Source organism: Strix uralensis, chromosome 3, assembly GCF_047716275.1.
Source record: "Strix uralensis isolate ZFMK-TIS-50842 chromosome 3, bStrUra1, whole genome shotgun sequence".
Classification (NCBI taxonomy): Eukaryota; Metazoa; Chordata; class Aves; order Strigiformes; family Strigidae; genus Strix; species Strix uralensis.
The window spans coordinates 84631415-84658377 of NC_133974.1; the positions used below are offsets into that span (position 1 = coordinate 84631415).

General features: G+C 49.4%; 1 protein-coding gene across 3 annotated transcripts in view; it reads left to right on the plus strand.

Annotated features, from left to right (window-relative positions):
* Window positions 1–26025, plus strand: part of SLC35F3 (solute carrier family 35 member F3) — a 184245-nt gene extending 158220 nt beyond the window's left edge. For 2 of the 3 annotated variants that reach the window (XM_074864818.1, XM_074864816.1), the window contains exons 3-7: window positions 12338–12557; window positions 18717–18842; window positions 21330–21522; window positions 23093–23182; window positions 24354–26025. In XM_074864818.1, the coding sequence (XP_074720919.1) occupies window positions 12338–12557; window positions 18717–18842; window positions 21330–21522; window positions 23093–23182; window positions 24354–24598 (874 nt within the window). In that variant the 3' untranslated portion in view covers window positions 24599–26025. The remainder of the gene's footprint in view (window positions 1–12337; window positions 12558–18716; window positions 18843–21329; window positions 21523–23092; window positions 23183–24353) is intronic. The other variant, XM_074864819.1, reaches the window with a different exon arrangement.
* Window positions 26026–26963: the final 938 nt, after the last annotated feature.

The window sequence follows — 26963 nt, forward strand, 5'->3', positions numbered from 1 at the left end:
TTGGTATCTTCTGACTCATGTGACTTCCTGTTCCCAGCTGTCCCAGTATCCTGTCATGCTGCTGAGAAATTAGTACTTAGGCTGTGAAGTTGATTTATTTCCCTCGTTTTCTGTATTACAGCATGATGCTGCTATGGAGTGAGGATTTACAGAGGCAGTAGTTTACGCCCATGGCCTAAGGCTGGCAGTGAGAAGGGCCATGGGCTGGCAGGGCTATGCCCAGTTGGAACCATATCTCCATGCAGAGTCTTTCTGACAATCCACAAGCATAAAGGTCCAAGAGTAAATGTGCGTGTGAGTGTATGTATACTAGATACATGTTCCAACCTATATATATATGTGTGTGTTTCAGTAATAGCTATCTCAAGGTGTTTGTGTAGCCAGTGTTATTGCTGAGACGTTTCTCTTCTCCTTGTATTGCCTCTTGTCTTGTTTCTTCCCTCTCCCAAGACACAACAGCACTGTTCCCCCTCCTGTCAGCACTGTGCTTCTAAATCAGCAGAGCCAAACCCCCCTATTTCCAGAAGCCAAGACAGAAGCTATTAGCAAAGCATTTTATTCTTGCATGGTTTTTTGTCTGCCTGTACCATCCACTACAAAAATCCAATTCACAGGAGGCCAGCTGGCCATCTTCTCCTAAAAGTTTAATTTTTGACTATTCCAAAAAGTAGGAAGTGGTTCAGGTCACAGCTGAAGAGCACAAGCCAGATATAAATCACATCAGGCCATGCTTAAGATATCCGCAAGTGATAGCTGTACAGTTTCAGACTCTGCAGGCCTTTCACACCCAGAACATCCACTGACGTCAATGGAAATTTTGAAAGATGACGAAGAGCAGTGACGATGTTGACTCCGGCAGTGAAAGCCTTGAGAGCCTAATGTTTAGGTTTTCTCTGCCTTAGTTTGTATATGCTGTCCCTCACCACACGCTGAATGCCGCACTAATGCTTGCCTGCATGTACCTCAACACAGACCTGGGAAATAACACTGAGCCTGTGCCCTCACACCCCGCTGCCGAGCCGAGGGCAGACTGGCTGTGACTCGGCCATGCTCACACAGGGAATTTGTGATAGAGCATCCCCATGGACCTCAAATTCAGGCTCCCAGTGCCCTTTCCAGCACTTTCCCTGGGAGACTTTCCATCTTTTCAGTAACTGAAGTGCAACATCGCTTGAGGTGCCTCTCCAAACTGCTGGGACATGCAGGGAATTGCCTAGTCCACTTAGGTAACATTAAAAACAATGTGGGTTTGGGGTTTGGGGTTTTTTTCCCCAAATATTTTGATTAACTCACCTTTTGAAGGCCAACATTAGCAAACACATTCATGTGACAGTCCGGGCCATGCAAGATGCAAGTGAGGTGTGACTTCGGTGCCAGTGTATCCTGCAGGCCACCCCGGATGCAGACCCTGCTCCCCAGCACAGCACCCAGCCTTGCTGGCTGAGGAAAGGGGCCCTGAAGCAGCTCCTCTGGCAGCTTGGGGTGCCCTTCCCAAAAGCTAGGGTGCAGCCCCAGGGTGTTGGGGAGGCTGGGGCGGTGCTGCCCCCGGCCTGGAGTGGGGCTGCACTGTGCTGCTGCCCACCCAGGGGAAAGCTGAGCCCAAGGAGGCGAGAGGCTTTCCCTGCAGGCCAGCAGTGCTGGAGCTGAGCCCTGCAGGGTTTTTTAATTTCAGCTGCACATGATAAAAGTGAGGAGCAAGAGTCCCGGAGGGAGCAGTCCCTCTGGAGACCCAGTGTCCCCAGGCCACTTCTACCTGACTGGTGCAGCGGGAGATCCTCAGGAAGATGTGACTTCATTAACACTAGGTTGCTCCGAGCAATCAGTGCCCTGTTTTTGAAGATGGCAGTCATTAGGCACGTAGTATAAAGCAGGACAGTCCTGCCGGGGTCAGGCTTTAAGGGCACCTGCCACCAGGCAGTCTGCTGGGCTGAAAACTCTTGCAAGCAGCAGGAACACCTGAGCTGTGTCAGCATGCTCCTTGAATCAGGCCTTCCCTGTCCTCATTGCTCCTTGATGAACCAAGGAGGAGGAAGAGGTGACCAGTGCAGTCTTTAACCAGCAATGGTTGGTCTTCAAAATGGATGCCAGCCACAGTCACAACACTAATTAGATTTAAAGAATCAGTGTGATATTTGCTTGGGCAGAAAGGCAGTTTTAAGGGCAAAGGTACAGAGCCCTGTTAGGAATTCCCCACTTCCATTGTTGGGCTTTTTTGAACTCTTGAGTAAATACTGTCTGGCAACTTGCTGCTGCTCATTTTGCCAGTTTGCTCCATAACTCTGTAAGGATCGTCATTAGCTTCAATACAGCTCACTAACTGCTCTTCCCACTCTGCTTTGGCCTGCCTGCACGTGGCTTGACATGGCTCTGTCAGAGCTGATGGTCCTTTCTATTTACTCCATTTGGGCATGACATCAGGTCCCAATGTGACGTAACCTAACTCCCTCGCACCCCCCCATGCAAATGGACCAGTTCCCTCACACTAGTCCTCCAGCCCAGCCCCAAACACAGCAGGAACCGTCCCTCTGCGTGCACTGTGGACATGCCAGTAATCCCCACGCCCCTGTGAAGCTTTCATTCCCCTTGCTGCCCCTTCCAGCTTCAGCCACTGCTGCTGTGGAGGGGAAATGTCCAGTCTGAGAACCTCTTGGCCACTGGTCTGGTGGCCTCTGACTAAAATTTAAGGCCGATCCTGCATGCTACACGAGACTAAGTCAAGGGTTGCATCTCCTCATGGGCTCTAACCAGCTGCTCCATGAAGCAGTCTTTGAGAGTGACTAGAAAGCTCATCTTTTTGTCCAAGTGTGATGTCTGCCTGGTCTGTGGGTGTTTGGAGCTTGCATATAACAACAGTATTACATTTTATTTGTATAATGCTGATTATCTAGAAGAGTATAAAGCAATTTAGGCTCTGAGTGCCTCTAGGGTGTAAAGGCAGAAAATGTTAGATAATGCACCATGTGATAACTTCAGCTGTCTGATCACTGAGTGCATGTTGTCACGTTAAAAGCTGCTTATTGCCAGCAATACTTGCTGCATTTTCCAAAATGGCATGTCCTCTCTGGCTTGGTGGAAGAACTGCAGATGCCAGCCTGCCCCATGCAGCAAGCTGTAGAGGGACTTTGGAGGAACCATCTAGTCACTGTGATAATACACCCCGAAGTGAGCTCAGCTCACTCTGGTGGTCGTGGATAGTTGTGACTCTGTGGGAAATCTGTTGCAATGTCTGCTCGCACTGCTACAGCTGGTGCTCTTTCTCTAAAGTATCAGCAGTGCAGTGGTGCTGCTGCTCGACTTTACCTTCTCCTCAGCACTTTCCCTCATGTCCCATCAGGGGTGGCTGGTGGTCCTGCTCCCACAACAGACAACCTAGATGCAAAATTCTGCAGTATGTTCAGGTGCAGAAATTAAATGAAATATTCATCCTATGCAGCCTTTGCTGCAGTCATGTGTGTAAAAGCTGTAGAGTATCCTAGGACTAATGCTCTTCACTGGACATGGATGGAGGCAAACAGAACAGGTTTAGTGCCCCGGACACAGCAAACTGGGATGGAGGACCATTCCACCCAGGAAGCTGCAGATTTTTCCCTGTGCTTCTGCAGCCCAAGACTCCCACCCTGGTGTTTTTCTAAGGCAGTTTACAGTATGTGAATCTTCCCTGTGGTTTGGTCTTGTTCTTTTAAACTTTTTTTTTAAAAAAATGTTAGTTTAAACAGTTTCTCATTAAGGTTTCTGAGTGTGTGCTAAGACTTGTCTTGGAAATGTGTATTCAGGTGGTTTGTAAGATTTGTATTATTTGCTTCTTTTGGAGCCATTCTGGCGTATTATGTAAATCCATAGCTAAGCATTTCCTGGGACCATTTATTGTGCAAATGCCTAGTTTGGCACGTGTACAGTGTTGAGCAAAACCAATTGCTTCTGTCTCTTTAGTTCAGAGAAGAAGGATCAGCCTGGAGATTTTTTGTTTCATTTAAAAGACAATTTTCTCATTTCATTGCCTATCAGAATGCATTTTCTGCAAATGAGCTGGAAACTCCTAGAATAGATGAAAGGCACATAGAGGGACAGCACAGGAGGGGGGATCCCCTCTGGGGCACGCCAGGGAGGGCTGAGATCCTTACTGTGGTGGCTGTGGATGGATGTGCTTGGCGTGGACCTTGGCTCATTGCTGGGCTGGGAGCAGCATGCCAGCATGGCACAGCACAGCACAGTCCGTGAGTGACCTGCTGTTTGAATTTCCTGCCACGTAAGATTTGTAGACATGATCTCAAATTGACCTGACCCAGAAGACAGGAGCAATTAATTGAAGAAACTTTTCCCTGTGAAATCAGCTGCAAAAACGGTGGTTTTATGACAGGCTGTGCTTGCTATCTTGTCCTTTCTAAGGACAGGGTGCTCCAAGCTTGAGATTTTCTGACAGTAGCCAAGCATTTCTTCAGCTCTTCTCAGGCACAGATCTGGTAAAGGAAAAATGCCTGATTGTGATGATTCACTCACTAAACAGCTGAATGGTGCACCATCACCAGCCATTACTATGGTCAGTATTAGTTAAGCAGCCACATCAAACCTGCCAGGCTTTTTCTAGGAAAAAAAGGGGCACCCCCTGCCTCCAAGTCCAAAAATCAGTGCTGTCACCGGGGCTGATGTTACCTGCCAGGCTGCAGGGCTGCGTTCACCCATTAGGCAGGGTATAAGGAGAGAACAAAGGGCCAGGCTCTGCAACCCTAGTTCAGTCCCCAGCACAGACAGACCAGACTGGATAAGTACAGGGCCTCTCTGAGGAGCAACACAGCCGCTCGCCTGGCCCTGTCTTCTGACTAATGGCCATGGGCTGTGGTGTGCCTCAGCAGGCAGTGCAGGCAGTGGGATAGGCAAGGGGCACTGGCACGCCCAGGGCAGGTCTTGGACTGGTGGAAGCCAAGGAGGAACCTGTGCCCTCCCAGCACTGGGAAGCAGCTTTCCTGAGCTGTTCCGGGTACACGGGAGGAAAGCTGGAGGCAGGGGTATACAGGTTTTGTTGTAGGAGCCTCAGACCAGTGGGGCAATAAAAGCCATGGCAGGATCCTGGGTACCTCTCTGCAAAGTGCTGAGGCTAGCAGATTTATTCACAGCATTTTATGATCTGGGACACACCACAGGAGCCTCCGTGCAACTGTTCTGCTGGCATGTGAACCTGCGGTGACTCAGGAAAAAGGCGCTCAGGGGCTGTCTTGATAAGTAACAGGAGTTGGCTATAAAATAAACATGCGGGAAAAGCAAATCCTCAGCTCTCCGAAGGTGCGGCCTACAGACAGCCCTCATCCTGCCTCTGCACCCAGGGACTTCACCTCTCTTGCCCTAGCTTGCACATCTGTAAAATGGGTTTCATGAGCTCACCCTTCACTTGCACTGCTTTGACATCTGCCCACCTGAGAGGCTGATTTTGTCATGACTGTCCTTCAAGTCAGCACTGGCTCGAGGGTGAGGGAAGCGGAGCTGGAGGCATGATCCTGTTTTCTGGGAAACACATCATGTACATTCCTGGAGAGAATTTTTGAGGAATATTTCGGCTCAACTTGTGTCTTTTATCTGTACAGCAGTCTTTTACCTACCTCCAGTTGTGAGCGTAATGCATGAGGGATGCTGTGGCCCTAACAGGATGAATTATGAAAAAATGTCGTAGGATATTTTTTTTCACTGGGAGAAATTAAACTTGGCTTTAGTTTCTTTCCCTCCTATTAACAGCCAGAGCACCTCGTCTGTCTTCTTTGCTTTTCTTACTGCAACTGCCTTGCAAGTCCCCCCAGAAGGCATGGCATGACATTTTAGTCCGTGTCTCTTCTTCCGTACGTTGAACGGAAAATGTATGACTGTTAACAGTGGATCTGCAGATTATTTATCCAGGCCTTTAGCGGTTCAGGGATTACCAAAGCATGTTTTGCCTGCCAATCTCTAATCAAGAGGCCAGATTCACTGGCACAGTGGCGGCTTTGCTGTGCTCCAGGGAGGCAATGCTCATTCTGCTGAAAATCAGGAGCAATTTAGCCAAATTCAATTTGCAGGTACAGACATTGCAAGGTCAAAGTAAGAAGCACAGTCTACAAAGAAAAAATATCACCTGCTAGGAGCAACAACAGATCCAAACCTGCTTTGGAGGAGAAGGCTCTAATATGAACACTGATGCAATAAGAAAATTGTAACAAAAGTTAACAGTCTGGAAAGGAGAAATAACTGACTTGTGCAAAGTATTCCCATAGGATGTGTATTTCTCCCAGATATTTTCTACTTTGCTGCATCTTTCTCAAAGATGTTACAACAGCTCAATGGCTTATTATCCTTTCTGGCATAGGTTTGTTCTGCAGTGAGTATCAAGAGACCAAACCCCCAGCCTGGGGGAACACGCTGTGTGTGCTTTTTCTGGTTCTTGTCTACCTTTCCTCTCCATAGGTGGGATATTTTTGCAAAATGGGGGGAAAAAGCATTCCTTCTAGTCTTGACAGAACTTTATAAATTCATTTGCATGAGGTTCAAAGCAGTGGAGAAACATCCTGACTACATAGCAGTAGTTAAAGACAAAACAGGCAGTGGAAGGTGAATAGTGTTAAACATAATTGTGAGCTCAGTGGGGATAAAAATGGAGCTTCACTGTCATATTTTATTTGCAAGTTTTATTTGACTGCAACACCTGCTTTCAATATGATTAACTCTTACTTAGCATGCAATTTTGGCACTGATGACTTCTGATTTACTTCACTGGGGATGCTCGGTTCCAGTGGCAGAGGTATTTTGCTAGTATTGTGCTGGAGACAAGTCTAATGGGGCATAGCTGATTTGCCATCTGCTGGGTTGATGAAGATACACACTTAAAAGATTATGAGGAAAAAGAAGAACTAGTATGTGAAAGATGTGAAAGAACCAGCAAACAATTTAGAGTAAAAATACAAACAGTAAGATCTCTGTGCCTTAGGCTTTTCTGTAGTATCTTCCATCCCAGCACAGTTCCTGTAGTGCCATAGCAGCTACGTGCTGTTCCCAAGTGACATTACACATTTCCGTCAGGCCAAATTGTCAGGGCACCCTGTGACAAGCAGCAGGGGACCAGAATCCCCATTTGGGAGAGAGGAGTGCTGGTATGTGCAGCCTGGCCAGTGCCGGTCAGGACTTGCTAAGCCCTGTTTGGGGGCTGTTACTGAGGGGAGCTTGTGACATAGCGGCAGTAAGGTGGGTTGTGTCGTGCCATGTGCTGCTCACTGCTTTGTTTCATACCTACAGGCAGGTTTCTGTCTGTCCCCATGGCTGTCTTCCCATGCAGAGAATGCCCTGAAAGCCAGGCAGCTGCTTCTGCTCCCAGCTGGGCTTTATAGGCTTTATGTCATCCATCCTGGTTGGCATCCTGAGGAAGTGGGGAGCAACCAGGCCAAGCGTGTCCCCCTCTTTCTCACCTGCACCCTCCTGTTACCCCGACACACAGCAAAGATGCCTGCTGCAGCAGCCCCCTCAGCAACACCCCACGGTGAGCACATCCACTGTGTAACATCTCTCTGGAAACACTTCCCAAGGGCCACGTGAAACCAGGCTGCAGTTCTCTCAGTTTGCATGTATCCTCCCAGCAGTGTAATCCTGCCTTTTATTTCAGTCATGAGCCTTCAGCTTGTCTGTGAACATGGATATGACACTTCTGAGTGGGAGCAAGCTTTTCTTTATTGCTGCTGCAGCGATTAATCCAGTACATTTCCCTTCCTTTGACATTCCCATTCCAATCTTACACAGGCCTTTGACGTTCCCTTGGCTAATGCCTTGCATTTATTTTTTAAACCAACTGCTGTGATTACAATGGAGCTCTAGCTCATGAGGGCAAAATCGAGGAAAATAATGCAGGCAGCTGGTTTATCTCAAAAATACAGCATTAGACCCCACAACACCAAAGCTCCTTGCCAGCAGTTGTAGGAATTTACTCCTCCTATGGAGGATTACACAGAGTTGAGGAGAGCTCATCTCAGCAGGGTGACTCCGCAGGATGTCTGCCGGGCAGCTTCCCTGCCCAGGAGGACCAAGGGATGCACAGGGCCAGGGCATGCCTGAACTTTCCATCAGCGTTTCCCCGTGGCCTCTCTGTCCATTGTCCACACCCAAAGTCCCACAGCTCAGTGTGCAAAGCAGGATGAGCCCAGCAAACGAAACCGTATCAGTAAGCAAGCAGCAAGGCAGCTTTTGGGTTGAGGTGGTAAGTGAGTCTGTCAGGCACAGGATTTCTGGTAATGTGGGCAGAAGTAGATTTGGTCAGTCTTTGATGATAACACAGGGGGTGGGATTTCTCCTTCCAGAGGTGTGCTGGAGGTGCCTGTGTCTGTGCTCCTCGCCCAGGGGTCCCTTTTTGAGCTGAAGGAGAGAAACAGAAGTAGCGTTTCCCTGGGCTCAGTGCCTCCTGAGGTGGGCAGCAAAGGCAGCTCAGGAACGTGCATCTCCAGTGACTCTGAAAGAGCCTGGGGTCCCGGCTCAGACATCAGAAGTTGCTTGTACATACCTTAAGGTCAGTGGGCAGAAGCTCCCCACTACCACTCTGTGTCCCTGGGACTCAGAGCCACACGCATGCACATTCATCTCACAGGGCACTACCAGAGCATCTTCAGGGCCTCCTCCAGCTGGATGTCTTGAAGGTACATTATAAATATACACTCTCTAAGTAAATAAGGTTGCTTGTTATTAACTGCCATTATTTAAGATAGGCCAGGGACTCTCGCTCTTGTAGGTGTATGGCCCAGAAGGTCTTTGAGAGCTCCCCAGTGAGTCTAAGGTATGATGGGCAACAGCGCATACTCTGTGTGAGCTGGGAGTGGGAGCCTGCAGAGGACTGTGACTGACGGGCTGGTTGTGTGTGCACACTGAGACAGCCCCACTCAGCTCTGCTTGCTGGAAAACTCACTCTAGGGGCAAGTGCCAGGAGGAGAGGGGAGGGGAGCACCTGGGGATCCCTGTTTGCTTTCTTTGCAAAGCACACCTCTGGCACCTCTGCCCACATTAGCAAATAGCAGGGATTTAGTCCCAGAGACAAACCCAACAAAGAGAAGAGTCTGCAGCCTCCAGGCATCCAGTAACCTTCCCTCTTCACCCCAGATGAGCTAGAGCTAGCTGTGCAGCAAGACCAGCTCACCAAAGCCTGAATAAACTGAGGTAGAAATTGTATTTTATCCTGGAAATGAGGCAGCTTGACTGCTGGCCCCAGCAGTCAAAGCTGGAGGGGGCTGGTGGTCTCCCTGCAGAGAGATGTGCTTCCCCAGCAGCTCTTCCACTGCCACTGCACACTTGTCCCGGGAGGAGATACCCAGTGCCATCTCACCACTGACCCAGAGTCAGCCAGCTTGCTCTGGTGTGAGCAGAGGACTCCCTCTGTGTCCTGCCCTGGGCAGGTAGACCTGCAAGAGGCTGTCTTGTCATCAAGAAATCAACCCCAGCTCCCACTCTGTCCTGTGGCTTCGGGAGACTTGGGGTCAGACCTCACATGAGAGTCCACAGTGCTGAGTTGGGCTTCAAAGGGCACCGAATGCTTTTCAGACTGCCCTCTGGGTAGGGTGTTTTTTGTCTTTCTTGAAAAATAACATTTTTGTTAGCAGATGAGATTGTTAAAATATTCATAGACAGGCTCTTCTGGCACAACCAGGCATGCCTGAAGCACCACAGGACACAAGCTCAGTTTTTGCCAAAGACTATCCATAAAACATCAGGATACTCGTTGGGTACGAGGTACCCTTGTGGGCAAAACTGAAATTACTGGACAGCAGGAGCAACTGTGTCCAAAATGTTCTGTCAAAATATTTAAAGTTGAAGGTTGGTTTTTCTGGAGTGATTTCATCCCCCAACTGTTTTGGGATTACAGTGTAGGTTATATCACAGTCCTGTCTTGCTTCCCATAACTATTTATCTACCATTACTGATAAATCTCTTCATCAAATCCTTCCTTGTATGGCTTCACAAGCTGCGTTATGGCACCAAGGAAAAATCAGTTTCCCCGACAAGCAGTAGGAAACCTGGGGACACAATTGTGAGGGGGTTATTGTACAGTATATAGTCATCCTGGCACACAAAACATACCACATTTCCCCTAATGCTCCTCAGGCTTCGCTGAAGATGCCATGTCCAAGAAAGCCATCTAACCCATCTGCTACCTCCACAAAGAGCCCACGGTTCAGCAGTGCACCCGTTTTGGACAATGGTGCTTGCTGTGCACATGGGTGCAGAGCTGGTAGCATCCTCCACAGCCCCAGCTGTCCTCAGGGAGAAGCTCCCTTACAACCCCTTGCTGGATGGAGGAACCTCTGCCATAAGGAGGTCTCCTTTGGAAGCTGGAGCTAGCCTACAAGAAGCAATTCAAACTTGGTGAAACCAGCCAAAACAGCTAAAAGGAAGCTTTATTGTCTAGGCCAGTGAGAGGAGACTCCCAAAGGGGGAAATGCAGCTCAGAGTCCTGATCTGTGCCAGGGCAAGGCTGTCCTTCAGGGCATCACAGCACTACACTGGGTGCTTCAGGTATGGGGGTGAGTGTCAGGTTGTGCTACTGTATGGATCCAGTGGTATCTGCTAAACAAGAATCAGGCCCACAGTACAGTAAAAGCATGTGTTTCTACTGTATATGAAATAGTGGTACCCAATTCTATATGTGGGGAACAGATTTTTGACAGGAGGAACTTTTTTTCCCAGAATGAATCCAAATATAAATTGCATTTTAGTCCTTTAATTTGACTACGGCCTTCCTGTCCCTCTCATACTAATCTTACTTAACATCATTTAATTTAAACTGTGCCTGCATTTTTTTGTCTTCAGAGCATTAGACTGCCTGCCTGTGACACCCTGGCAGTCAAACCCTCCCTGGTGTCTTGAGAAGCAGGTTTAGGCCTCTAGTGAAGTTCAGGACTGGGTTTTTCAAATGTCTCTCTGCATCCCCATGCACTGCCTGCAACCCCTGTGGCAAGTGGCTGGACCAGACAGTGCTTCACAGGGCTAAAAACCAGATTTGAAGTGGGTATAGTGTTTGTGGAAGGGGAGAGTGGATCCAGGCCACATGCTGAGCACAGGCAGCATCTGTCAGTGCTGCGTGCATCCCCGAACAGCCCTGCATGGTGCTGGCAGGTGGGAAGTCAGGCTGCAGTTTGTGGTGCAGAGGGGTAGCTCTTTTACTCATACAGAGATGCAGTTAAGAGGTTTAGCCAGGAATAGGCTGCTGCCAGCAGATAATTTTGTACAGGACAAGGGACACTGATGTGCTGGCTGTGACACCGAGTGACACGATTCAGAACCAGCAGCTCAGATGAAAGTGTCCGTGTACAGCAGCCAAAGCCCAGGGTCATCGTATCCAGAGATGGGCCAAGTTCTGTACAAGAGATGGTCAAGTTCTGTGCAGCTATAACCCTGTATGAGAGACTGGCAGGCAACAAAATGCAGCAAACACAAAAAATGCATTTTCTCTGCCCTGCAGCCTTGTACCTGCTGCAGCAGAGGGGATATAGACAGCCATAGAGCTAGTGATGCGGGAAATCTGAAGAGGCTCAGAGCATGGATTGGTTTCTTTAGGTAATCGCTTGATACATCCCCATCTTCTGAGAAAGTGAATCAAAATCACACTTTCACCAGACTCCAAATAATGAGCCTTACATGCTGAGTCTCAGGAAACAAACATTGAAATTCAAGGCAGCAGTGAAAACCTATTGGGCATTGATTGTCAGTGAAAAATTTAATTTTGCTCAAATTTTGTCAAAGCACCTCATTAAAGTACTTTAGGGCCTCAGGCGTTTTGCAGGTTTGAAAGCAAGGAAGGCCAGTACGGGCCATGGCACCACCATTGACTGTCCTCAAGTGCCACTGTGCCATGTGCCAGTGTATGTCCTTGCCCCAGTGGGAGCAGGCAGCTGCCAGATGCCTCCTCCTGCTCCTGCCCCTGCTACTGCCAGGGGTTTGAGCCAGGTCCTATGGCTGCAGCAGTAGTGGGGAGCAAGGGGCTTTGCTGCCAGCCCTGTTCCCTCGGCATCCCCACAGAGGTGAAAGGAGGAGGATAACCCCATGCTGTTTCAAGATGTCCCCTGTGAAGTTGCTCATGGCAGAAGTGAGATTTTTACCTCCTGGCTTCACCTCTCTGCTCGCTCTTCCGTTGCTGTCCCTTCTGTGTTTGCAGCCCCCGTGTGTTCATACCCTGTGCAGGTGCAGGCTGTTGCAGCAGATGCTGAAACTTGTTTTTCTCCTCTTTAAGGTGTGTGCCTCTCCTTCCCCAAAGAAAAAGAAGATGAGCAAGAAAGAAAAGAAACCCATATATTTGTTGCAGACTGTGACTGGCTTGTGTAGTAACGCTGCCTTTCTCTCCTTGTTTTAGGGAGTGCTGCCGATTTTTTGGAGACAATGGCTTGACTTTGAAGGTGTTTTTTACCAAGGCAGCACCCTTTGGTGTTCTTTGGACACTCACAAACTACCTTTACTTACATGCAATAAAGAAAATAAACACTACGGATGTCTCCGTGTTGTTCTGCTGCAACAAAGCTTTTGTGTTCTTGCTTTCATGGATCGTTCTGAGGGACAGGTTCATGGGAGTGAGGGTAAGTGACTCCTTATCTCTGTCTCCTTTCTTCCCCCTCACCCTTCTGCCTTTCTTTTTCCTCTTCTGTCCCGCTGGCCGAGTGGGACCCCACACAGATGGCTGAGCGGGCACAGAAATCCTTGCAGAGCAGGGACACATCCTGCCCGTCAGCCTGCCCAGGCATCCGTGAGCTCCCAGAGCCCCCGTCTCCCCCAGCCTGGTGCTTTGCACATTTTGCTTCAGAAAAGAGGTAATTTGCTCCAGAGTGTGATACAAAGGATAGCTGCTATCTCCATGTTGCTGTGGACATGTGTCAGCCTTTGCCGGGCCCTTCCAAGTGACTATTGCCAGGCTGTGGCACCAGACCTAGTTGTTTCTAACGGCACATTCCTGCAAGCCCCAGCTGCGCACTATGTGTTTCTGTTCCCAACCTGTAAATTTAATAGGGGCCTCACTTTCCTACAAGCAACAGCAGGCTTGCAGGGTGGCACAGTTATCCTTTGCACCCATGTCAGTCAGCAGCAGCTGCGGAGAGGTGAGGAGAGCTGGGCTGCCCTTGCCCACTTGTGGCTGAGGCATATGTGTGTGTGTCGCAGGTGGAGGATCAGCATAATGCTGGTGCATGGGGACTTGCAGCTGCCCAGTGGCTGTGGGCACGGGGCCAGGCAGCACAGTATGCAGCAGGGTGGCAGGTCCACTCCCCCGGGACTGCTTTCCTTGTAGCACCCCAAATGTTTGCTTACGCCCTTAGTCCTACACCCTATGTGAACACCCATGTCACAGCAGCAACAGAGCTGCACCTTGTGGGGGTTATTGGAAACCCCCGTGTCTCCCTGCTGACCTTGCTGCCATTTTGGCAGCCCTCAGCGCAAGGTGTCCTCTGGCATCCGCCCCAGTATCCCACTGCCCCAGTGCCAAGGGGGCTCTGCCAGGGCCAGGAGTAACTGCAAGGAAAAGGAACCAGGGCGTCTCTCCTGCCTCTCTGCACTAGCAGGCACTTATTAATATTAGCAGCAATAATGATAATAATGCCTATTTTCCGCCCACCATTTGAGGAACTGTCTGCTCACATACCTGGGCAATGCTTTCAGTGCTCCAAAGAGGCTGTTATACCTCGCTGTGTAGAGCAACCAAGAGTTAACTTTTTGGGAAGCACTCCTCTTTGCAGGAGAACTTGGCCAGCCTTGTGGTGGTGGCAGCCAAGAGGCTGCAAAATGTACCCGCCAAAGCCCAGCTGGTGTCTGCGCTTGCCCACCCACCTGCCCAGGTAGCTGTACCCTGAAAACAAATAAACTAGGCTTTTTGAGTACAGAAGCAAGGGTGTCCTGAAATTATCCTAGAAGCAGAGAAGTGCCGCTGTTATCCCAGCTGGACGTGCTGGCCATTTTGATAAAAGTAAAAAAAAAAATGCGTATTTTTGTGTTCTTCAGCTGTCTTGTGGTGCTGTCAGCTGTAGTGCTGGTAGGATGCCAAGAGAGGAGGTGTGCGGAGGGCTGACCGCGGCTCTCCTGCGCGTGTGCAGCTTGCTCCTTGGTCTGTACATGCCGTCTCTCACCGCTGGGTGCAGCTGAGGTCTGGGAGGAAGAAGCCCACCCATGTGTAGGGATACCCACATGGGCACGCACACGCTGGAGCAGAGACACTTCTCATGCTCTCCCAGGTGCATGGTCATGTGTGAAGAGCTGGGGTGGTCAGGAGCTCTCGAGCAGCTTCCCAGCCAAGTTAGGTCTTGTGCCACAGCAGGTGACAGGCACTGGGGGACTAATCCTGCTCTGGATGCCCCCCTTCCCAAAGGGGCAGGAAGGAGCAGAGGGAGCAGGGAAGCAGACGCAAGTGGTGGTCTCGGTCATGACCAGCTGTCCTTCATTTCTTATCAGCACTGCCTTGGGAAAGGCTGACTCTCTCAAAACCCAGCAGCAATGAAGCAGAAATGAAGCAGAGACGCAGAGCAGGAGCCAGGGCAGTGGGGGCCATGGGATGCTCCTGCCACATGTCCCAGCCCCTCACAGTGGCATCTGGCACTGACAGGAGTAACACATTGGAATGGGGGGGGGGGGGGGGGGGGGGGGGTGGCTTCCTGAGACTCCATCTCCACACCCAAGGACTAACACAGCCATCTCCCACCCTGGTGACAGGCCAGCAAGGGGCCTGGGCACAGGGGGAAGGGACTCAGAGGAGGACTGAGCTATTTGGTCTTGGGCAGACCAGATGTGGCATCCTGACATATGGCAAGACATGTGTGAGGAGATGCTTGTCCCTAGGGACTGTCAGGGCACCGGGCAGCACAGCAGTCCTGCCACCCAACTTTGTGTGACACAGTGGGAGTGCTGGGGACACTCCTGTCTGCAGAGGGAGGTAGTGTGAAGTCTTTCAGTGAGATGCGTTTTCTTCCCTCTTTCCTCCTATTTCTGTACAACCCATGTGAAAAACAACCAGCAGTGAGGGTGGCGCTGCCTGGCATGCTGGGGGGTAGCCTCAGGATGAACCCCAAAACAAAGCTCTCCTCCTGGGACTGGCAACCAGGAGCAGGGACAGCTGCTGGGGTTTCTCCAGGAGGGACCTAGGGACTGTGAGCCAGCACACAGCACAGCCTCAAAGCTCGTGGTCCTTCGGGCCCACGCTGTGTCAGAGCTGCTGACCCTTTCAGAAGCAACCTTTGAGAGGGTATCTGGCAGATGAGGCTGCAGTGGGGACAGTGCCTTCCCCTGTGGTGAGCAGGAGCCCTCTCACACTTCCTCTCCATCCCTGCGGCAGTGCAGCAGGATGGACATGCCACAGCAAAGCTCTGACTGCACATTTGGGTGTCCCTGTTCACACCCACTGGAGGAGAGGCCAGGTGGGAAAGGCAGCAGCACAGGGTTTAAGCACATACAGGTATCTTACTTGGCCTTCAGAAGTGTAACTACTAGCTCTACAAGCACTGAATCACAATTTGGCTGGAATTTAGATGTAAGAGCAAGCTACAAAATCCCACCCTTGCCACTCAGGCACTTGCAAGTGCCTACATCTCATGTAATGCAGTTGCACGTCTCCCCCTTTCCTTCACTGTGCCCAGAGCTGTCATATTGCTTTCAGGGAAGACACACATGTAATGAAGCTGTGAGTGTCTGAAGTGCCTCTGCAAGCCCTGTGGTGCTGAGGCATTTGCAAGTAACAGCAGACTGGTAGCACTGGTGTGGTGCAGTGCAAGCAGCCTGTCACTGCTGCTAACGACGTGCTTGATAGACAGACTGAAAGGCTTCCAGAGAAAGCATATGTGACATGCCTGGCATGTCAACAGGCAAGGCCAAGACTCATCTGACACTCATGACATGCTTGACAGAAGAGGCAAGGACTTGTGCCCCATCAAAACTCTTTGCAGTCTGCATTTATTTGCTTTGATATTGGACTTCGGTGTTTCCCTCCATGCTACAGTAAATAAAACAGCTCAGGATCCAAGAGAGCCATCGCTTGCAAGTACCTCCTGTGTACATAATGTATAGACAAGCACACCTGCCAGTGGGACTTGGAAATAAATACACTATCAAATCCCAAATCGTAATCTTCCTTTCTAACCAGGCAGAGACCCAGCCTCCCAGGAGATGCTCTGAAGTCAGTCAGTCACTGATGTTAAAAGCAAAACTGGATGCTTTTTATTCTGCAGTTCATTAATGCACCCTTCAAATTTCCACTGCAGTGGAGTTGCAGCTGCCAGCAGGGGCTCAGGCAGGCTCCCTTCACTGATACGCATGGAGGTACCCAGTTTGCCACAGCCTGGCACGTGGCTGTGGTCTCCACCTGGGTCTCCAGTGAAAGCCAGACAAGCCCCACACATCTCGGACGGGAGACAGCCATGCCTGGAGCAGATGCTACAGGAAACACTGCATCATCCACTCTTTGTCACCTGGTCTGTAGCACAGGTGATGTTGAAGGGCTGGAGCTGCCATCTTTCAGATAAGCCCAAGCCATGTGTCTTGGATCTGTACAAAGAGCCATGCTGAGTCAGAGCAAAGGTGCGGCTGCCCCAGGAGCCTGGCTCCAGCAGCTGCCTGCAGTGGACACCTAGAAAAATCTGTCTAAACAGGAAAAGCCTATAATGATATTTTCTGATGAGACTTTCCAGCCTCCAGCAATTTGAGGCTCAAGGACTTCCTGAGATGGAAGCGATGTTCCTATAGTTAATAGTCCTTGATGGATTTTTTTTTCTTCCATGAGTTTATCCATGTAAACTTTTCACATGCACAGTGTGCAACAGCAAAGCTTTCCTTGGCTCAATTATATGTTGGGTGAAGACAAATCTCTTTTTTGTTGTTCTGCACCTGCCCCATGCTAGTTTCATTCAGTGACCTTTTTTCTTGTGCTTCTGAAGACACATAGAGTGTCTGAATTTTTATTTGACAAGCACCAGCACGATGACATGAGAGAACTGCTGAGGGCTGCTGAGCTTCTTCAGTCCTGCCTATCTGAAACAGCCCCACATTGCTGTAGAGCCATGCATCAGGGGGTTTCCTCTCCTTGCCTTAAAAAGAAGCCTGTCCAGAACCATGGGACCCAGTTACACCACCGCCAAGCTTTGCTTTAGAAATGGTGCCCCACAGCTGTGCATAGAGAGATCTGACGCCAAGAGGGCTGCAAGCCAAGATGCTGTATCTGAACCTCTCCAAATTTGCAGTGTGCACACCCAGCCTTTGCACCTTGCACCGGGCTCCGCTCTGATCAGGTCATAAATCAGCATCTTCAGAATGTGCTGCCCCTTGGCTGGGCCATGCAAGGGGTTGAGCTGCTGGGGGAAACCCTGCCTCTCCACAGCCTGCCGAAGCTGCGCTCCTGCAGCCTCTTGAACAGAAGTACAGCAGTTTCTAGACTCAAGCCCCTTCTTGTTGAGATGCTGTTAGCAGCTGCCTTTTCCAGGCAGTGTCAGCTTCTGCTGATTTGGGCTTTTTTCCACCCTTATACCACCCTGCCATTCTACAGCAACACCTTTGGAGAAATTGATCCCCTTCTGTTTGCAAAAATGAGGCCTTTTTAAGTTAGGGAAGGTTGAAGGTGTTGATGTCAGCATGCAGAAGGGATGTGCTGGGTGATTGTCTGTGGAAGATTTATAGGTGCCCCCTGGCACCAGCCCCAGCTCAATCCATGGAAGTGGCTGCTGGTGCTGCTGGGAAGGGGATCTGCAGCTGGTAAAGGGGTGCCCCCCCACCACAGTTTGCTCATCAGGTGGCAGCAGAGCTTGGCATACAGGCTTTTCCCCCTGCAGCCCCAAAATCGCTAGTGGTGAAAGGGAAAGGCGAGAGGAGACCATTGCTCTTGGATGTGTAGGCAGTTGTAGCCTGTGGATAAGGCCCTGGTCTGGCCCCAGGAGAGGGGACAGTTGGCTGGCACTGGCCCAGCTGTGAGTCAAAATAAACTCATTTATCCCAATCATCTTAGAAGCATCACCATGACTGTGCAGCCAAAGGGGATGTGGTCTATGCAGGGCATCCCTCACACCACTGCAGAGCCAGGAAGCACAGAGCATGCAGAAAGCCATTTTCACCCCAGAATTACCACCTGGGGAGGCTTGAGGCATCTGCCAGGAGAAGCTGGGGGTCTCTTGCTGACCCTGCTGAATCAGGGGCTGCCTGTCCCCCCCACTTCGTGAATGCTACCTCCCTTTGTACAACCCCCCTCAGACACTTCTGTGCGCCAGGCTGGCTGACTAAACCTCCCTCTACTCTCTGAAATGACACTTCTGAACTGGAAAGTATTTGCATGAGTTTTATTCCCTTGTTCATTTCAAAAACCTTTTTCCTCCAAAACCTCCACAGGACTCAAAGCCTTTCCTGCAAGAACCAGGGAATTATTACTTGTGTATTATTGTCACGCACAGGCTGCAGGGACCCACTGATGGGGAGGCTCAGTGACGGAGATGAAATCCCCACTTCAGCTCAGTTTGAGACAGGGGGCCGTGCAGTCTGGCCTGCTGCACACCCCCCAAGGCAGCCGCTCCTCCACAGCTCTGCCTGCAGCTTCTCTGCAGCCAGGGAAACCGCGAGGGGAGGCAATGTCGGCTCTGCCGGTACTGACCTGGGCTTGCTACTGGTTTTCTATGTAAGCAGATGATGCAGAAGTACTGCCCTCTCATTTAAAGCTTCTCTTGTGTTTTCCCATGTTGGGGGTTGTTCAGTAACACTTTATTTCTTTCTTTGCCTTCAATCAGATCGTGGCTGCTATATTTGCTATTGCGGGGATAGTTATGATGACGTATGCTGATGGGTTTCACAGCCACTCTGTTATTGGGATAGCCCTGGTGGTGGGCTCTGCCTCAATGTCTGCTCTCTACAAGGTAAGCACACCTGGGTCTTTACCCCCAGAAAGATGTCAGTCACCCCCATCACTCACTTTAATTGCTCCTGCCTTACTTGCAAACCTTCATGCAGTTCAGTGCCACGTGCCCTTCTTTGAGGGGCTCTGCCATAAACACTGACTCTGCAGCACTGCATTCAGGTATTCCCTTGTTTTGATGTCTGCCCTCACTTATGATAAAAACTCCTACCTCCTGGGCAGAGTCTTCTCCAGGGCCCACAGGAGGACTTACAGCTGTCCCACCTTCTTGAAAAATGAGGCTGCTTTTCCATAGTTCTGGATTTAATCACTCACTCTGGAAGCGCCCTGCAGATCTAGGTTTTTTTAAGTTACTTTGTTACCTCCCCTTGCCAGTCCTCCTTCAGTGGCATGCATAGCCTACATTGGGCTTAAAGTATTACTTATCATGGAAGTAATCACATGCTTAAAATCCAAAGCACATGCCTATGAATCAAGGTCTCATCCTGACCAGCTGGGTAAGCTGCACTATGTGTAAGATGACATGCAGCCTTCTCTGCTTGGGCAGAGACCCATTTCACTTAGCCTGAGACATGTATGTGCATTTGCCTCTGTGCTGCTCAGAGTCACAGTCCACACTGAGGAATAAGCACTTGCAGGGTGGTTCACCCACCCTGGCTCGGACGTGTAGACTAGGATGAGTTGTAGATGTCTCCATCTGGTCTAATGAATTGCACCATACCAGTCCTTCAACAAAAATTGTCAGGCAAGCCCTGCATCCTTAACACAACTTGCCAAACTGAGAAGCATCTGTCTGTGTCCCTCAGCACTGTGCTGCAGTGCTTTCTGTTCACTTTTTCAGATCAGTGTATGTCTTACATAAGGGAGCTCATGAAGTTTCATACAGCTCTTTCCTCTAAAAGAGCATTTCCTTGCAAGACCGGAAACATTGCCCTCCAGACCCAGGGAAACACCATGGCTCTGGAGTCATCTGCAGGCAGACAGGATTATTCAAGGCTAGAGCCTACCTCTGCCCCCTCTCCCATGGCACCACAGCTCCTTGCAGGGGTGGGGGCCTCAGGGCCACTCCACCAGAGCCGGTGCATGGGGAGGTGACAGTGGCAGTGCCAGCAGGGTGTTACTCTGCAGTGTAGAGGACAGATGGAGCATGCGAGCACAGATGGAGCTGTGCAGCTTGTTCTGCAATGAATGCCACTCTGCTGCTGCCACTCTGCTCTTGCTTTCTGCAGCCTGGCTCAGTTTCCATGAGCTGTGCATGCTGAAGGGGCAGGCAGATCTGCAGGCAGAAAGCTGTGCCACGTACAGCAGAGCTGCCTTGACCTGCCTTCCTACCCCAGGCATGGATGCTTCAGTCTGCCTGTGCTGGCTACCTACCCTGCCAGGGTAACACGCCGTCCTCAGGTGGCAAATGAGGAGTAAGTGGCTTTCGGGACATTTTGCTCCATTATGCAGAGCAGCAACACAGCTGCATTGGTCAGTAACGGCTGTGAGGTGGTGGGAGCAGGCAGCAGCCCCACGAGCACAGCAGCCCTGCAGACATGCCCGCAGGGCTCTGGGTAGGCAAAGGGAAGAGACGTCTGACACTGGTGAGGGGGCCTGCCATCCCAGCACAAACCAGTAAGTCAGAGTCCATCAGCTCTCCTGGTTTTCAGCCCGTGGAAGAAAAAGCTGTACCCAGAGCCCATGGGATCCACCGGATCCTCTTGCAGTTCTGTGGTGGGAAACTGAGGCATACTCCAGACCAGACCCATCTGTGGGGGCTCCCCAAATGAGCCACTCACATCCCTCATTCCCTCTCTCTTTACCCCTTCTCCCACTGACAAACCAAAGCTTTTAAATCCCTCTGTGGTCTCATTAGTCAGGCTGCAGCTGCGGTCTGGGCTGTAGGGCTGCTGTGGCACTATCTGCCTTCTGGGGACGAGTTCCCAGGGAGAATGCGGTCCAGCACTGCAGGCAGGCCATGGTGGACTGTGCTTGCTCACCGCCACAGCGCTCCTCAGGTGGCAGCTCAAGGCCTGGACCAGTGATATCTTACACAGGGAGATCACCCACTTTGCTTCCTCTCCTCCCCCTGCCCTGCTCCACCAAGTCTTCTGTTTTTCATGTCAACTTTTCTGGAGGTTTTCGTGAAGGGAGCATGCAGAAAGAAGACTGAAGGGTCTAGGCTAGCGTGAACGGCCTTCCCTTTTGGGAGGTGCATGGCCAAAGGTGCTGAGTCCCCTTCCCACACGGGCTCATTTGGCAGCTGACCCTGCCTGTGTTCCAGGGGAGTGCCAGGAGGGAGAAGGCTGAGGCACATGAGCTGCTCCCCACAGCTTCACGAGCAGCCACCTCAAGTGCCCAGCAAGCACCACCGCTTTAGCTGCTGACTGACGCTGCTCGGCACCCCACCCCAAGCACTGGCCAGTGGGCCAGGATGTCAGGAGCCACTGGAGTCAGGACACCAGGCTGGTGCAAGAGAGTTAAAACTCATGTTTTCCTCTTGTAGGTTTTATTCAAACTTCTTTTGGGCAGTGCTAAATTTGGAGAAGCTGCCTTATTCCTGTCTGTGTTAGCTGTCTTCAACGTCCTCTTCGTTACCTGTATTCCTGTCATCCTCTATTTTACCAAAGTGGAGTACTGGAGCTCTTTTGACATCGTTCCTTGGGGAAACCTCTGCGGATTTTCAATTCTCTTATTGAGTGAGTAGACGGGGGGCTCTACACTGCTCAGGGTGGAGGAGGGCGCCAGAAGCTGGCTGCTGGTGGAAGCTGCAGACCTCTGAAGTACTGGAGTTGTCTTCCCTTCTTCTCAACCTAATTATTAACTTGAGAAATCATGCAGAGTGTCCATTCCTAGGTGGCAATGTAGACCCTGCTCCTGCTGTTATTACCAAACCAAAATATTGTGGCTGTCATTAGAAGGTGCTGTGGGACTAAACTGTAAAGCTTTTCCTAACTCCTACTCATGAACTCTGCTTCAGAGAGACAAGCAACACTTGCCCAGGCTATGACATGAAGCAGCCCTGCCCACAGGTCATTACCTTGTACTCATCAGCATCCCCCGAGGAAGCAGATTAGGCCAGGCCAGTCAAGGCCAGCCTCCGGCACCTCTGCTGACTTCAGTAATAGCTAATTGCTGTTCCTAAAGAGCAGGAAACTTTTGAAAATGTAGCGTTGCATAGCGCTGATGGGAATTTGGTAGGTGGCACTCCTCTCTTCTGCTGCCACTGCTGTGCCACCAAGGGAACCCAGCTTGGGAGGGATGCCAAATCTAAGCTTTAATGATTCATGGTCATCAGAAATGTGATGCTGTTCCTTGTTAAACTAATGTGTTGACTGTGCTGCCACAATTGGTCCTAAACTGGATGATGGCATCACATCTCCTAAAACATTCCTTTCCTTTCTACTAGAAATAGCCCTTCTCCATCCCTATGTTGAGTCCCAGCTCCTCTTACCCTGAACAGTCACAACACTTGACTCCAGAAGTACCTCCCGTTTGCTTATCAGTGGACTCAATGGAAGTCACAATGCAACACTTCACAAGCAATCCCTGGGGTGTGCAATGTATAGCTACTACTAGAGGACAGTGAGAGCACCAGCTCCTGACAAGTTCAGTATTGGCAAGGCTCTCCTGACTTTGCTAAAGCTAATAACCTTAAAACAAGGGTGAATTTGGCCCAAAGCAATTATTAATTTCTCATGAGACACTCCATGAACAGTGTATGGTATTACAATGGAGTGATACTATAACCAATCAGTTATAATGATATTAATAATGATATTATAATTTCATTGCATGAAATCGTATTTAGCAAGTTCCTGTCTGGAAGAGGGTTAGATTTACAGCATCTTTCACCTGTGGCTGGAGGCAGCTTTTCTACAAAAGAAGTATCCAGACAGAAGGGACTGTTTGGCTGAAATCTCCCGGATTAAAAGTGTTCAGCCTTTCATCGGGGCAAAGGGGCTTTGTATAGAGGGTGGGAATCACTGCATGTTACACTGAGAGACAGGTGGTACCCAAACCTCACCCTGATCCTGCCACTGGACTCCAGCCTGATATAGAGCTCTCCAGAAACAGCAATGTCTCAGGCAGATGGACATGCAGCAGACAGACATCTCTCCACAGATATCTTCCACGAATAACCACAGAAGTTAATATGCCTTCTATTTGAACAACATACAGAGGGAGTAATAAAGCATAAATGTTTCAAGTGACATGCCCTCTGCCTAGTTTCACTGTAATAAAAGGTGTTTTTCTTTCCTTCTTCAGCATTCAATATTCTACTAAATTTTGGGATTGCTATTACCTACCCCACGTTGATTTCTCTTGGAATTGTACTGAGTGTCCCAGTGAATGCGGGTAAGAATTTGTGCCTTTTACATCTTAATGAATACATTAAATCTGTGGCCTTTCAAATACACAACAGGGACAAAAGCAAATAGCTTTATTAAACGTTTTGCATCTTCTCGCAAAGACTTACGGAAGTGACACTGATTAAAAATGTATACTTTATGTGTTAAATATGTATTGTATAATATTACATGAATATTCATAATCTCCAGAATTGCTTTTTAAATTACTGTGCGAAGAAGCCTGTATACTGAAAAACAAAGTAGATTTGAAGTCATCTGTCTCTGGGCTGGGATGAAAACTCATGGATGAAGTAGAAATCAATTAATTATTTCTTCAAGGCAGGCTTAACACTGAATTGAAACAAATAAAACTGCTTACATTTTGCAGCAAGTATGTACTAGTAATTCTGCTTGCCTTGGTAAATAACATTGCAGGTGTTTATCAAGAGCACTGGACGATTCAATTTTGGGAATGGCCTGGTACATTTCTCTGACAGTTTTCTGAAATTTAGCTAAAGCCAACAGACTGCAGAGCCTGAGAGGGCTGGGCAGGGGAGTGCAGAAGCAACCCTGGCCCAGACCAGAGCAACATCTCCCAAACCAGGTTCCTAAAACCCATCATGCTGAACTGGTGTCACTGTGCAGGCGGTAGCTCCCAGCTTTGTGCTGACTACAGGCACACAGAGCTGGGCACCGCTGGCTGCCCCAGCAGACTTTGGTACCGAAGTGAGATCCCCACCAGAATGTGTGCACGGCTTAGCATGTGCAGGGTTTCTTACTCAGTGGGGCAGTCAAGGTGAGAGGAAAAATTTACACGAAGGAGCTGCTATGCTGGGGAAGGGAAATACCCCTTTCTCTGCATACCCGGACCTCAGCGGGAGTTCCTGTGCTGTCAGCAAGGAAGGGAGAAGATGCTGCTGCAGACAACAACTGCAGCTCCAGGCATCGTGCCCTTTTGCACCCTGAGCTCACAGGCCAGCTCTGCCTGCTCTGAGGGAGGCCGTACCCTGCTGTGTGCTAAGCCAGCATCAAGGGTGGTCTCCCTGCCACCATCACCTCCACAGCCACATTCTCCTGCCACAGCCAGCCTTCCAAGCTGGGGAGGCAAAGGGGCGGGAAGGGGATACTGCCCTAATGCTTTGTCCCATGTAATAACACCCGTTCAATGTCCCACACAGTTGTTGATCACTACACGAGTGAAATTGTCTTCAACAGTGTCCGAGTAATCGCCATCATCATTATTGGCCTGGGCTTCCTCCTGTTGCTCTTACCAGAGGAATGGGATGTCTGGGTAATAAAGCTCCTCACGCGTCTCAAAGTCCGGAAGAAGGAAGAAATCCCCGAAGGGAATGGAGACATTGCTTCAGGACTGCCTAACAAAAGCCGGAGAACTCGTCCCTCCATGTCATCCTTTGCTCATTAAATGCTCTTTTTACCAAAACTTTGTGGTTAACCTTATATATGATGATGCAAAGGTCTTTCCTTGGGAAGAAGCACACCTGTCCAACACGGTGTACATACCTGTACAGTTTTGATATGATCACCATCTAAGGCATCGAGTCTTGGCATGTCCAGTTTGCTTGTACTTTTTTCACATCAGACCTTTCACTTAAGTAGTACACTGAAAAAAACTGCAAACCAAGAACCTCTCTTCTCTTTTTAAAATGAATGTAATATATAGTCAAAATATATTTGCATAGGTTATTTTAAAGAATGATTTTCATGAAAAGCAGGGCAGACATTTTGAACATTAGGTACTGAATGATGCATTGCACACTGTGATTTAAAAGAAACAAACGCTATGCTACATCACACATTTATTTTTTGACCAGAGCTGTACTCTGAAAGTTTTCAAGGAACAAAAAGGGAATCTTTTGGGGGGCGGGAAGATGGGGGGAAGAGAGGAAGGAAGGAGGTTTGGAAATCACTCTATGTAGATGAGCGCATGTTGCGCTGCAGCCAGGAGAAAATTCAAGCACTAAAAATGCTTGCACTAAAGCACTAGAGAGAAAGCAGTCTAGAGCCCAAATCTCCTTATTCTGCACATGACTGTAGTCCACGTTTAAAATCATGCAAGAGAAATCCAGTGCCTTCTATAGAACTCTTGTCTTTACCCACGCAGAACCAGGTCCCGCCGCGAGGCACATGCAATGGCAGGGCTCAGGCTTGCGGCCCCAGGGGACCCCAAATTCCCACCGACATCAGGATGTGCCCCCCATAAGCGCCGTGGCTTCTGTGGGAATGCGGGGCCCAGGGGACTGCAAGTTAGCATGCAGGAGACCTGGTTCTCTTCTCACTTGCACAGGTTTACCCCTGTGTGGAGCTGCGCTTGATTAACACCAGTGTGAGGAAGGGGAAGTCTTGGTCATGTGTGGGACAACCCGACCGAAAATGATCAAAGGGGCTGGCAAGAGCGTGGTTGATGTACAGTCTGAGAGCACGGACTAAGGGGGTGAATCACCAGTTGCTTTTACTCCATAATTGTGAGTGTTAAGAGTTTAAAATGTAAGATATTTACATCAAATGTAACACTTTTTATGAAACTTGTAAGCACCAGGATGTTTACTTACGCGATTTTGGTTCGCCATTAAATTTCTATCTGTGATAGACCACATGCTATGTAAAAAGGGGGGGGAAAGGTTATAGTTTACTATTTTTGAAGTTTACATTGTTGCATACAAAATTAAAAGTGTTCTTTTGAACTGCTGCCATAGCCTAAGGGTCCCTGCTGCCACTGAGGTCCTCTTTGTCTCAGGCAGGGGTGGCACCCACTTCAAAACATTTTAGCAAATCAACTTCGGACTCCATTATCTGTTTGGCAAAGCTAAATAATAAAAGATTTTAAACTCAGCCTTGGTCAGTGCTGTTTCCTTCTCTTGACTGCACCTTTATTCCAGTTTTACTGTGGGTACTATTTGGCCAAAGCAATCAGAAGGGAGATACGTGATCATCAAAGCAACCAAGGCTGCAACTCAATGCACTGCTTGCCAGTCTGTCCTCGACAGCAAAGTCTGCTCTAGACTTCCTGGACAAATCAGTCCGGAGGGCTGATGTTGGGCATCAGTCAGGAAACACATGTCCAGCAGAAGTAGACAAAAGGAAAGGCTGACCTAACAGGTATTTAGGGGCTATGTATGGGACATGAGTTTCTACATTAATAATTAGGCCCTAGTCCAGGCTGTATGTTTGTTCCCTGCATATCTCTTCATGACCAAACAGATGCTACTCACTAACAGCAATTACACTCACAGGCAAAAATCTCAGGCTGTGGGAAGCTGCTCACAACCACTGTCCCATTCAGTGTTACACACCTGAATTTTTAAAGCTATTTCTTTGGGAAGCAAGGGAGGGTAAGGCATAGGACAGGAGCACAGGTACAACTCTAATAACTGGTTTGAAGGGCACATACAGAGACTTGATCTCAAAGCTCCCAGATTAACGCTTACTCCATCTTCATCATACCATTTTGTCATGCCTGAAGTACCCACACCCCTCCCCAAGCCCCCTGTCTGAGGCAAGGCCAGAGAAGAATGTACAGACAGTCCTTCCATTTTTCATAGTCCCAATAAGTGGCATCTTCTGTTATGTCTGCACTCCATTTTACTGTATGTTTGATGCAGTCTGGTAGGTATCCAAAAGGTTCTAAATGCCACTTTAAAAACTGCAACTAATGTGTGTTTGTTACTAAAACGGCAGCAGATTTTTTAACATTCAGTATGGATTGTGGGGGAATTTATGCATCAGAATGGATAGCAGCATCAGTAAAACCCTGTGATTTACCAGATGCA